This window comes from Mizuhopecten yessoensis, unplaced genomic scaffold (genome assembly GCF_002113885.1).
Source record: "Mizuhopecten yessoensis strain PY_sf001 unplaced genomic scaffold, ASM211388v2 scaffold6215, whole genome shotgun sequence".
Classification (NCBI taxonomy): Eukaryota; Metazoa; Mollusca; class Bivalvia; order Pectinida; family Pectinidae; genus Mizuhopecten; species Mizuhopecten yessoensis.
The window spans coordinates 39,396-52,577 of NW_018406438.1; the positions used below are offsets into that span (position 1 = coordinate 39,396).

The following is a 13,182-nucleotide window of genomic DNA, read 5'->3' on the forward strand; positions in this document are numbered from 1 at the left end:
TTTCTAAAGCAACACATCTACCGGCAAAGCATGGGAACGTCGTAAATGACAAACTGAGAATGTACAATGATATAATCGACTGGTTACACGATCAGAAAGTTGGATTTATCAGTACAAATACGGAAACAATTCCATTCTTTTCTTTCCTCACACTGCAAAATCAGGCATTATATGTTCTGTGTCAAAAAGTGTGGGAAGGCAACCTGCACTCTTTGTAAACGACCAAACTTACCTGCAGATACTTTTGAAGGTCTTCACTTTCTGCCAGACCCAGAACCTGATACTGGTGACAAGTACAAGTCCTTTGATCAGTTATATGGACACGAAACTAGTGAAAAGCACAGGCCCTCACTAGGACACAAGCCAGGTCCTGGGCGTGGTATGCCATTCTCACCCACCGCCCAAACTGCTTAAAATGTTGAAATGGTGATATACTGTTCTGAATGTGACAAGCCTCGTGTTCTCTACTGCAAGCATGTTGTAAGAGGAAAGAAAAGAAAGGAATTGCAAACTATGTTGGGCGATTTGTCGTACACGTGTGGTTCTGATTTTGCTGATGTAGAAACCGAACAAGAAAATGTGTTAAAATCAGTGTTTGTAAGAAAAAATCTGACATGTGATGGGCCAGTTGAACTGGCCTATTTCTCTGCTGGTTTCGAAGCAGTATGCTTCCATTGTGGCACAGATGACAATGTGGCTACATCTGAGGAAAACTACCCCATATGCCAGAACTGTTTGACCAATGGCAAGGTGACTGTAATTAAAAGAGGACGACATGTGAAAAAGTAATGTGGTGTGTATTCATACCAAAAGTTAGTACAGATATATATGTGGGCTGAACAGTGAAATGGTGTTCAATGTGTATACTGCATACTCAAAGTTGTTATTAACAAAAAATAAAGATAAATGTACACTGACCATGCGCCTTTATTGCACTATTTTAACACATTTGCAACCATTTGAAATTTTAGGAAAAATAAAAAATAAAAAATAAAATTCGCCCCCCCCCCCCCAATTTTGAAAAGAATTTGGATGAGAATCTAGCAATTAATTTATTATGGCCTAATACAGGAAGTGTCCTTGTTATCTTGCACATTAATCACATTCGGTCTAAAGGGCTAAGGTAGAGACTCAATTTTTGTGATTTTCATATTCAGGACATCAAACTGATGTTAATTTAAACAGATTTTGTTTAAAAAATTAAAATTAAAAAAATATGCTGAAACCCTTGTGAAGCCCCCTCTCCCTGCCCCACCCTAAATTTCTCTTCAGGGGACTACCGGCCCCTTTATATTCAGGACATCATACTGATATTAACTAAAACAGATTTGGTTCAAAAAGGTGAAATAAAAAAAAGCAAGCTGAAAACCCTTCATTTCACCATTGCCGTATGGCGAAGTGAACCCCAATTCAAACCTGAGGAGATCTACAGATCAATTTTTGTTTTCGTCATTTATCATAATATGAAATTTGGCAAGGAATATTTTACAGATGAAAAACTAAACCATTCACTCTGTTTAATTTACTTACCTTGTATTTAACTTTATATTGAAGAGAACTTCTACAACTTTTAAATTTCTTCGTATTGCACACAGATTTCGTGTATGTTTTTATTCAGTTTCCTGGCTTATGCAAGTACTTCCGTCATGACACATGACGAGAAAGTATTAAGTGTGAGATACATCTGTGTGACTGTTAACGTTTCAGTTTAGGTTAATACTTTACCAGTCAATAAATGTTAACTCCTTCTATCACTAAACTGGTTTAGTTCCTCAAACGTCAGCTATATTAGGAAATAAATCAACGCATGGTGGATGTTAAACTGTATTAGTTGGGTCAGGCTATTATTTCACCATTATGGTGAAGGGAAGGCCCCCCCGCCCCAACCTTAATTTCCCTACCCAAGTCTTATTTTTTTGTGATTTTCATATTGAGAACATCAAACTGATATTAACTAAAACAGAACTGGTTCAAAAAAGTAAAATACAAAATAAAAGCTGGAAACCCTTCATTTCATCATAAATGAAGCACCCCTGCCCCACCCTAAATTTTCTATCCAGGGTCTTAATTTTTGTGATTTTCATCACAAACTGTTAACTGCTGTTAACTAAAACAGATTTGGTTTCAAAAATCAGATAGAAAAAAATAGGGTGAAACCCTTCATTTCATTTCACCATTATGTTTTTGTTGTTGTTCAATAACTTCATGTATATAGCACAACACATTGAAGTAAATTTTAAAAAAAAATGCAAAAAAGTCGGTCAGAAAAGAAATGATGGTAGCCTTCATTTGACCATGGGGTGAGTGGTTCACCATGGGGTGAGTGGTTCACCATGGGGAGAGTGGTTCACCATGGGGTGAGTGGTTCACCATAAGGAGAGTGATTGACCATAAGGAGGGTGGTTCACCATGGGGAGAGTGGTTCACCATGGGGAGAGGGGTTCACCATGGGGAGAGTGGTTCACCATGGGGGGAGTGGTTCACCATGGGGTGAGTGGTTCACCATAAGGAGAGTGGTTCACCATGGGGAGAGTGGTTCACCATAAGGAGAGTGGTTCACCATAAGGAGAGTGGTTCACCATGGGGAGAGCGGTTCACCATGGGATGAGTGGTTCACCATGGGGGGAGTGGTTCACCATGGGGTGAGTGGTTCACCATAAGGAGAGTGGTTCACCATGGGGAGAGTGGTTCACCATTGGGAGAGTGGTTTACCATGGGGAGAGTGGTTCACCATGGGGAGAGCGGTTCACCATGGGATGAGTGGTTCACCATGGGGTGAGTGGTACACCATGGGATGAGTGGTTCACCATGGGGAGAGTGGTTCACCATGGGGAGAGTGGTTCACCATAGGGAGAGTGGTTCACCATGGGTAGCCTTCATTTGACCATGGGGTGAGTGGTTCACCATGGGGTGAGTGGTTCACCATAAGGAGAGTGGTTCACCATGGGGAGAGGGGTTCACCATGGGGAGAGTGGTTCACCATGGGGGGAGTGGTTCACCATGGGGTGAGTGGTTCACCATAAGGAGAGTGATTCACCATAAGGAGAGTGGTTCACCATGGGGAGAGTGGTTCACCATGGGGAGAGGGGTTCACCATGGGATGAGTGGTTCACCATGGGGCGAGTGGTTCACCATGGGGAGAGTGGTTCACCATTGGGAGAGTGGTTTACCATGGGGAGAGTGGTTCACCATGGAGTGAGTGGTTCACCATGGGGAGAGTGGTTTACCATGGGGAGAGTGGTTCACCATGGGGAGAGGGGTTCACCATGGGATGAGTGGTTCACCATGGGGTGAGTGGTTCACCATAGGGAGAGTGGTTCACCATGGGTAGCCTTCATTTGACCATGGGGTGAGTGGTTCACCATGGGGTGAGTGGTTCACCATGGGGTGAGTGGTTCACCATAAGGAGAGTGGTTCACCATGGGGAGAGTGGTTCACCATGGGGTGAGTGGTTCACCATGGGGAGAGTGGTTCACCATGGAGTGAGTGGTTCACCATGGAGTGAGTGGTTCACCATGGGGTGAGTGGTTCACCATAAGGAGAGTGGTTCACCATGGGGAGAGTGGTTCACCATGGGGAGAGTGGTTCACCATGGGGTGAGTGGTTCACCATGGGGAGAGTGGTTCACCATGGGGAGAGTGGTTCACCATGGGGTGAGTGGTTCACCATGGGGTGAGTGGTTCACCATGGGGTGAGTGGTTCACCATGGGGAGAGTGGTTCACCATGGGGAGAGTGGTTCACCATGGGGAGAGTGGTTCACCATGGGGAGAGTGGTTCACCATGGGGAGAGTGGTTCACCATGGGGAGAGTGGTTCACCATGGGGAGAGTGGTTCACCATGGGGAGAGTGGTTCACCATGGGGAGAGTGGTTCACCATGGGGAGAGTGGTTCACCATGGGGAGAGTGGTTCACCATGGGGAGAGTGGTTCACCATGGGGAGAGTGGTTCACCATGGGGAGAGTGGTTCACCATGGGGAGAGTGGTTCACCATGGGGAGAGTGGTTCACCATGGGGAGAGTGGTTCACCATGGGGAGAGTGGTTCACCATGGGGAGAGTGGTTCACCATGGGGAGAGTGGTTCACCATGGGGAGAGTGGTTCACCATGGGGTGAGTGGTTCACCATGGGGTGAGTGGTTCACCATGAGGAGAGTGGTTCACCATGGAGTGAGTGGTTCACCATGGGGTGAGTGGTTCACCATTGGGTGAGTGGTTCACCATGGGAGAGTGGTTTACCATGGGGAGAGTGGTTCACCATTGGAAGAGTGGTTCACCATGGGGAGAGTGGTTCACCATGGAGTGAGTGGTTCACCATGGGGAGAGTGGTTTACCATGGGGAGAGTGGTTCACCATGGGGAGAGTGGTTCACCATGGGGAGAGTGGTTCACCATGGGGAGAGTGGTTCACCATGGGGTGAGTGGTTCACCATGGGGTGAGTGGTTCACCATGGGGTGAGTGGTTCACCATGGGGAGAGTGGTTCACCATGGGGTGAGTGGTTCACCATGGGGTGAGTGGTTCACCATGGGGTGAGTGGTTCACCATGGGGTGAGTGGTTCACCATGGGGTGAGTGGTTCACCATGGGGTGAGTGGTTCACCATGGGGTGAGTGGTTCACCATGGGGTGAGTGGTTCACCATGGGGTGAGTGGTTCACCATGGGGTGAGTGGTTCACCATGGGGTGAGTGGTTCACCATGGGGTGAGTGGTTCACCATGGGGTGAGTGGTTCACCATGGGGTGAGTGGTTCACCATGGGGTGAGTGGTTCACCATGGGGTGAGTGGTTCACCATGGGGTGAGTGGTTCACCATGGGGTGAGTGGTTCACCATGGGGTGAGTGGTTCACCATGGGGTGAGTGGTTCACCATGGGGTGAGTGGTTCACCATGGGGTGAGTGGTTCACCATGGGGTGAGTGGTTCACCATGGGGTGAGTGGTTCACCATGGGGTGAGTGGTTCACCATGGGGTGAGTGGTTCACCATGGGGTGAGTGGTTCACCATGGGGTGAGTGGTTCACCATGGGGAGAGTGGTTCACCATGGGGTGAGTGGTTCACCATGGGGTGAGTGGTTCACCATGGGGTGAGTGGTTCACCATGGGGAGAGTGGTTCACCATGGGGTGAGTGGTTCACCATGGGGAGAGTGGTTCACCATGGGGTGAGTGGTTCACCATGGGGAGAGTGGTTCACCATGGGGTGAGTGGTTCACCATGGGGAGAGTGGTTCACCATGGGGTGAGTGGTTCACCATGGGGAGAGTGGTTCACCATGGGGTGAGTGGTTCACCATGGGGAGAGTGGTTCACCATGGGGTGAGTGGTTCACCATGGGGAGAGTGGTTCACCATGGGGTGAGTGGTTCACCATGGGGAGAGTGGTTCACCATGGGGTGAGTGGTTCACCATGGGGAGAGTGGTTCACCATGGGGAGAGTGGTTCACCATGGGGTGAGTGGTTCACCATGGGGAGAGTGGTTCACCATGGGGTGAGTGGTTCACCATGGGGTGAGTGGTTCACCATGGGGAGAGTGGTTCACCATGGGGTGAGTGGTTCACCATGGGGTGAGTGGTTCACCATGGGGAGAGTGGTTCACCATGGGGTGAGTGGTTCACCATGGGGTGAGTGGTTCACCATGGGGAGAGTGGTTCACCATGGGGTGAGTGGTTCACCATGGGGTGAGTGGTTCACCATGGGGAGAGTGGTTCACCATGGGGTGAGTGGTTCACCATGGGGTGAGTGGTTCACCATGGGGAGAGTGGTTCACCATGGGGTGAGTGGTTCACCATGGGGTGAGTGGTTCACCATGGGGAGAGTGGTTCACCATGGGGTGAGTGGTTCACCATGGGGTGAGTGGTTCACCATGGGGAGAGTGGTTCACCATGGGGTGAGTGGTTCACCATGGGGTGAGTGGTTCACCATGGGGTGAGTGGTTCACCATGGGGTGAGTGGTTCACCATGGGGAGAGTGGTTCACCCTGGGGTGAGTGGTTCACCATTGGGAGAGTGGTTCACCATGGGGAGAGTGGTTCACTATGGGGTGAGTGGTTCACCATGGGGAGAGTGGTTCACCATGGAGTGAGTGGTTCACCATTGGGAGAGTGGTTCACCATGGGGAGAGTGGTTCACTATTGGGAGAGTGGTTCACCATGGGGAGAGTGGTTTACCATGGGGAGAGTGGTTCACCATGGGGAGAGTGGTTTACCATGGGGAGAGTGGTTCACTATGGGGTGAGTGGTTCACCATGGGGTGAGTGGTTCATATGACCATACTACACCGGTACTTAACTTACAGCTGATGTGCAGTGACACGCCTGTACAGTGGATCGAGATTGACCAGTGTAATTCCTCGTCACTGCCGCTGACCGACAATGCACAGTAAGTGTCTAACATAAAGGGTCATCTGATGACCTTGAGCTCAATCCTAATGATGGCCTCAGTCCAAATGTTTTATATCTCAGAGCAGAATAATCAACATTCTGTGGTTGTATTTCGTTGGTGACAGATTTAGTCATTCACAGAGTCTAAATCCTGTACATTTTATTACCGTAAGTTAAATTAAAGATTACAAAAAACTCTGCTACACATTCTTGTTATGTTATGCAACTCTACCAAAGTCTGCCTATAAACGTTAAAACTTTTTACCACAGTATATATTCCTAAGTAAATTAAACCTGTTTGATTAAATTATTTGCAATACATCTGTACTTGCATATTCTGAATGAAATATTATGCCCCCTAGGGAGGTTCAGATTAGATTGACTTTACCATGCCAAGTCTGCCAGAAAACTACATTTACATGTTTTATTATTTAATCTTCTGATCTGATTGCATTGAAAAATATGTATTTTCAGGAATGGTGTTAGTCTTAGTGAAAAGTTGTTCCAGATCACAGACACTTTGCAAGTAACAGGTAAATAACAAGACAGAGGTAAATAACAAGTAACAGGTAAATAACAAGTAACAGGTAAATAACAAGTCACAGGTAAATAACAAGTAACAGGTAAATAACAAGTCACAGGTAAATAACAAGTAACAGGTAAATAACAAGACAGAGGTAAATAACAAGTCAGAGGTAAATAACAACTCACAGGTAAATAACAAGTCACAGGTAAATAACAAGTCACAGGTTAAAAACAAGTCACAGGTAAATATCAAGTCGTGGGTAGATAACAAGTCACAGGTAAATATCAAGTCATGGGTTAATTGTCACTGACATAGAAGTGACAGGTAAATAAATCATCATTTCCAAATGCAGGCTCCATATAAGTTATACATTAATAACCCTAAATGCTGCTCTAACAACAAATAACCAACCAAAAACTACATCACTTAGTCTAAATATTGATAATTAAGACAACACATATAACATAGTATGACCTGAGTGTCTGAGGTTCTTCTCTTCTCAGGCCACACTAGGACTGACCCTATCTGGTCAGTTCACATGGTTTTCACAAAAACATCAACAGCAGCCCAGGAAATGGTCAGCGTAATAAGATACTGTTATGTCCAGCCACATCTGGACACTGTGGGAACTCAGTATGACTGATGTGGGGTGCTGTGTTTTGGGAAACACTCCTGACCTTAGGCGGTCAGACATACACTGACCACATGTTTGACCTTGGGTGGTCTAACTCCCTATTAACACTTACCCTATAACCATATGTTCCTGTTGCTGAATATAAAGAGATTAATATAGATGCAGTTCCATTATTGGCCCTGAGTGTCTGGCCCAACCCATGGATACTTAGTCCTGGGTCATAACTTGGAAATGGTCAAGATCCCCACCTCATTACCATAAATACAATTTCTAGGCATAAAGACATCAACACAACCATGATATTATAATTTACCCTGGTGTCTGACCACACCCCTAGGGACTTAGTTTCTGAGTCATAACTTGGAAAGGGTTGATACAACAGTGTGTACAATTGCTGGGCATAAAGATACAAACACAATTATGCTACCAGAGTCTGCCTTAGGGTCTGCTCCCATCCATAAGGATGTAGTCCGTGGGTCATAACAGGGAAACATTTGAGATTCCTATCCTATAACAGTATAAATACAATTCTCTCATTTGCCTGTGTTTAAGATAGAGCTGTCCAGAGTAAGAAAGGGGTGTAGAAAATTTCTATCTTACACCCCATTTTACGTGATTTGACATCACAATGACTCAACAATGACGTGACGTCACAAATTTGGAACTCTCCGATGCCGCAATGCTGAAAAGGCAATGTGATGAAATTGAAACCTTTTACGATATATTTACCGAACACGTTAGAAAGATGTGATTATTCTTTCTGCCCATACATTATTCGCAAATATGGGATATGCTTAATCTGGCTGGCTGATTCATTTTTGTCTAAAAAGCTCAGGGGGAAATTGATATTTTCAAAATGGTGGCAAGTCCAGATGCATTTTCATGGTTTCTTGGCTTATTCTGGTGGTTGGAATGAAAGAAAAATACTCTTTCATGCCCAGGGGTGTGGGATAGGGGAATTTCACCTGAGGGGTTTTCAAATTTGGTAAAACCCGAGGCTCTGCCGAGGATTTTGCCAAATTTGTTAATCCCGAGGGAAAGAGTCTTATATTATTGTAGGTTTTGATACACAGATGCTGCTAGGGCTTGCTCTAGGGACTGGCCCTATCCCTTGGATGTTATTTGCTGTACCACTTTAAATCAAATATTGCCATGATTGCTTAAATATCCAAGTGAGTGATACAGGCCCTCTTTACAAAAAGCATGTCAATTTACATTGTCAGCCATTGACTTAGTAATCCAAGACGTATTTTCAGATCAGGCTTATTATCGCGATTTTAGGGTACAACAAAACACCATTGTTAATGTTTAAGTGGTAATTACTCTGTATGACTTCTGCTGCTCTATGATGACGACTGTGATTACCTGTACCAGAGTATGTGATTACCTGTACCAGAGTATGCGATTACCTGTACCAGAGGATGTGATTACCCCTACCAGACGATGTGATTACCTGTATCAGCTGTACCAGACCATGAGATTACCTGTACCAGGCCATGTTATTACCTGTACCAGAGTATCCCAGAGTATGTGATTTCCTGTACCAGACCATATGATTACCTGTACCAGACCATGTGATTACCTGTACCAGAGTATGTCATTACCTGTACCGGAGTATGTGATTACCTGTACCAGACCATATGATTACCTGTACCAGGGTATGTGATTACCTGTACCAGAGTATGTGATTACCTGTACCAGAGTATGTGATTACCTGTACCAGAGTATGTCATTACCTGTACCAGACCATGTGGTTACCTGTACCAGAGTGTGATTACCTGTACCAGACCATGTGATTACCTGTACCAGAGTATGTGATTACCTGTACCAGAGTATGTGATTACCTGTACCAGAGTATGTGATTACCTGTACCAGAGTATGTGATTACCTGTACCAGACCATGTGATTACCTGTACCAGAGTATGTGATTACCTGTACCAGAGTATGTGATTACCTGTACCAGAGTATGTGATTACCTGTACCAGAGTATGTGATTACCTGTACCAGACCATGTGATTACCTGTACCAGAGTATGTGATTACCTGTACCAGAGCATGTGATTACCTGTACCAGACCATGTGATTACCTGTACCAGAGCATGTGATTACCTGTACCAGAGTATGTGATTACCTGTACCAGAGTATGTGATTACCTGTACCAGACCATGTGATTTCCTGTATCGGAGTATGTGATTACCTGTACCAGAGTATGTGATTACCTGTACCAGACCATGTGATTACCTGTACCAAAGTGTATGATTACCTGTACCAGACCATGTGATTACCTGTACCAGAGTATGTGATTACCTGTACCAGAATATGTGATAACCTGTACCAGAGGATGTGATTACCTGTACCAGAGTATCCCAGAGTATGTGATTACATGTACCAGAGTATGTGATTACCTGTACCAGAGTATGGGATTACCTGTACCAGGGGATGTCATAACCTGTACCAGAGGATGTGATTACCTGTACCAGAGTATGTGATTTCCTGTACCAGACCATGTGATTACCTGTACCAGCGTATGTGATTACCTGTATACGTACCAGACCATGTGATTACCTGTACCAGAGTATATGATTACCTGTACCAGAGTATGTGATTACCTGTATACGTACCAGACCATGTGATTACCTGTACCAGAGTATGAGATAACCTGTACCAGAGGATGTGATTACCTGTACCAGAGTATGTGATTTCCTGTACCAGACCATGTGATTACCTGTACCAGAGTATGTTATTACCTGTAACAGAGTATGTGATTACCTGTACCAGACCATGTGATTACTTGTACCAGACCATGTGATTACCTGTACCAAAGTGTATGATTACCTGTCCCAGACCATGTGATTACCTGTACCAGAGTATGTTATTACCTGTAACAGAGTATGTGATTACCTGTACCAGACCATGTGATTACTTGTACCAGACCATGTGATTACCTGTACCAGAGTATGAGATAACCTGTACCAGAGGATGTGATTACCTGTACCAGAGTATCCCAGAGTATGTGATTACATGTACCAGAGTATGTGATTACCTGTACCAAAGTGAGTGATTACCTGTACCAGAGTATGTGATTACCTGTAACAGAGTATGTGATTACCTGTACCAGACCATGTGATTTCCTGTACCAGAGTATGTGATAACCTGTACCAGAGTATGTGATTACCTGTACCAGAGCATGTGATTACCTGTACTAGAGTATGTGATTACCTGTACCAGACCATGTGATTACCTGTACCAAAGTGAGAAATTACCTGTACTAGACCATGTGATTACCTGTACCAGAGCATGTGATTACCTGTACCAGTGAATGTGATTACCTGTACCAGAGTATGTGATTACCTGTATCAGACCATTTGATTACCTGTACCATTGAATGTGATTACCTGTACCAGAGTATGTTATTACCTGTACCAGAGGATGTCAAATCTAGTTTCTGCTGCACATCATGAAAAACCTAGCATGTTTAAACACAAAATAAGCTCTTATAGGTTCTTCACCTGTTCTGTTTCAGATGGTGAAACAGCAGTTCCAAGTTCCTATCAGCAATTACGTATACCTGTATTAACTTATATTAGTACAGATTATATACTGCTACTTTGTTCACCTGCTAAGCCATTTACGTTATAATGTAAATTACACCTACAGTTATCTATTTGGGGATCAGCTGAACTGTTTGTTATTTCCATACACTACAATAAACTATTATTTTTCGTTTTCAGGAACTTTGGTTGACATCATTATAGAGTTTCCCCATGAACTCCAGGGAAGGTAGGGGTACATTCTTAACACATAAAACAATGACTAAAGCACTTTAAGCGAAAAGGGGTCATTTTTGGCCTCATAAAAAGTAAAAACTTCAATTTGAAATTAATGAACAGTTTCTGTTAGAAACATCTTATTCAATTTGTTTAATTGGGGCTATCTTTCTTAGTGCTGATTTTTTCCAACGTGCATGTGTAGATGCCCTACCATAGCAACAAAATTGCATTGCTTTGTAGAAATAGCCAAAATATGGTGTTTTTGGACAATTCGCATGCGACAAACAAAAATTCCTTTCTAGGAATGAACACTTGTATGACAGTGTTTAAGTATGTCAAATATTTAATTGTTTGTTGCATGCAGAGGCTGTCAAAAATTGAAGTGTTTAGTTAATTTCCTTCAAAATGGTCAATTTTCAACCAAATAGCGCACAACAGACGAAATTCTCACATTTTGTCATGAAAATGCCATATCTTCTAAACTACTTGAGTATCGAATGAATTTTAAATTTCATATTTGTGTACTTCATTTATTCAAGATTATGAATATTACAACTTATTCTAAATCCACAATGAGGCCGTACAGTTGGGAGCAAACTTAACTTGGTAGCCTAGTGCACTGGAGTTAACAAGAATAGTGAACCCCAGTTAACAAGCTTGTGTACTTGAGTTAACACTGTAGTGCACTGGAGTTAACACTGGAGTGCACTGGAGTTAACACTGTAGTGTATTGGCGTTAACACTGTAGTGCACTGGAGTTCACACTGGAGTTAACACTGTAGTGCACTGGAGTTCACACTGTAGTGCACTGGAGTTAACACTGGAGTGCACTGGAGTTAACACTGGAGTGCACTGGAGTTAACACTGTAGTGCACTGGAGTTAACTCTGTAGTGCATTGGAGTTCACACTGATGTGCACAAGTGGAGTTCACACTGATGTGCACAAGTGGAGTTAACACTGTAGTGCACAAGTGGAGTTCACACTGATGTGCACAAGTGGAGTTCACACTGTAGTGCACAAGTGGAGTTCATACTGATGTGCACTGGAGTTAACTACAGTGCACAAGGTACTTCTGTTATCCTATTATGTCTGGCCTCTACAGCAGTTCCTTCATACTATAATTTTCTCCCCTCACGTCTGCTCAGTAAATAAATGAAATATTAGATGTTATTTGTTCATATACTTAAAATTAGAGAAAACCTTTTTTTATAATTTCTGAATCTTTTCCAGCGCTGAGAGTTTGCTGTCATTGTGCGGTGCCCTGGGACATCTGAAAGAGTGGTATAATGCATCTGTTACCACGGTGATACATCCAGCCCTGCTGTGTGACCTTGACCCACTGCTAGCCGACAGTCACAGACAACTGTGTGACTTCGTAAAAGCCAAGGCAGTGGGGTGTTTTGAGGATTTTGAAAATAACCAGGAGGACGTATGGCGAGGAAAAGTCTCGGTGATCGACAAAACAGCAAGTGTTTTTTCTGTTATCTGATAATGTCTAAATTCACATGTCAGCTATTCTAGTCAGTGTGTTGTCAGAATAGTAATAGTGTGATTACATGGGGTAACATGCTAACGTGTTCAAATGAGATGTCACTTGTTGTAAAGTGGCCCCATGAGAGGCTCAGTCACCAATGGACACCATTAATGACCTTAGCTGTTTCTGGGATGTGAAATTTTCAACAAACAAGCAAACATATATATATATATATAGCACTATAAATCCCACTGCTTATTGTTAATGGCATAAACTTCTTGATCATTATGGTCATGATCAATACCATTAAGTATCATTATGGTCAATACCATTAAGTGTCATTATGGTCAGTACCATTAAGTGTCATTATGGTCAATACCATTAAGTGTCATTATGGTCAATACCATTAAGT

The 13,182-nt window shown here is 43.9% G+C and overlaps 1 protein-coding gene across 3 annotated transcripts in view; it reads left to right on the plus strand.

Annotated features, from left to right (window-relative positions):
- Positions 1–13,182, plus strand: part of LOC110451851 (mdm2-binding protein-like) — a 44,719-nt gene that overhangs the window by 3,464 nt on the left and 28,073 nt on the right. For all 3 annotated transcript variants that reach the window (XM_021500061.1, XM_021500062.1, XM_021500063.1), the window contains exons 3-6: positions 6,282–6,364; positions 6,841–6,899; positions 11,257–11,305; positions 12,527–12,761. In XM_021500061.1, coding sequence (XP_021355736.1) covers positions 6,282–6,364; positions 6,841–6,899; positions 11,257–11,305; positions 12,527–12,761 — 426 coding nt within the window. The remainder of the gene's footprint in view (positions 1–6,281; positions 6,365–6,840; positions 6,900–11,256; positions 11,306–12,526; positions 12,762–13,182) is intronic.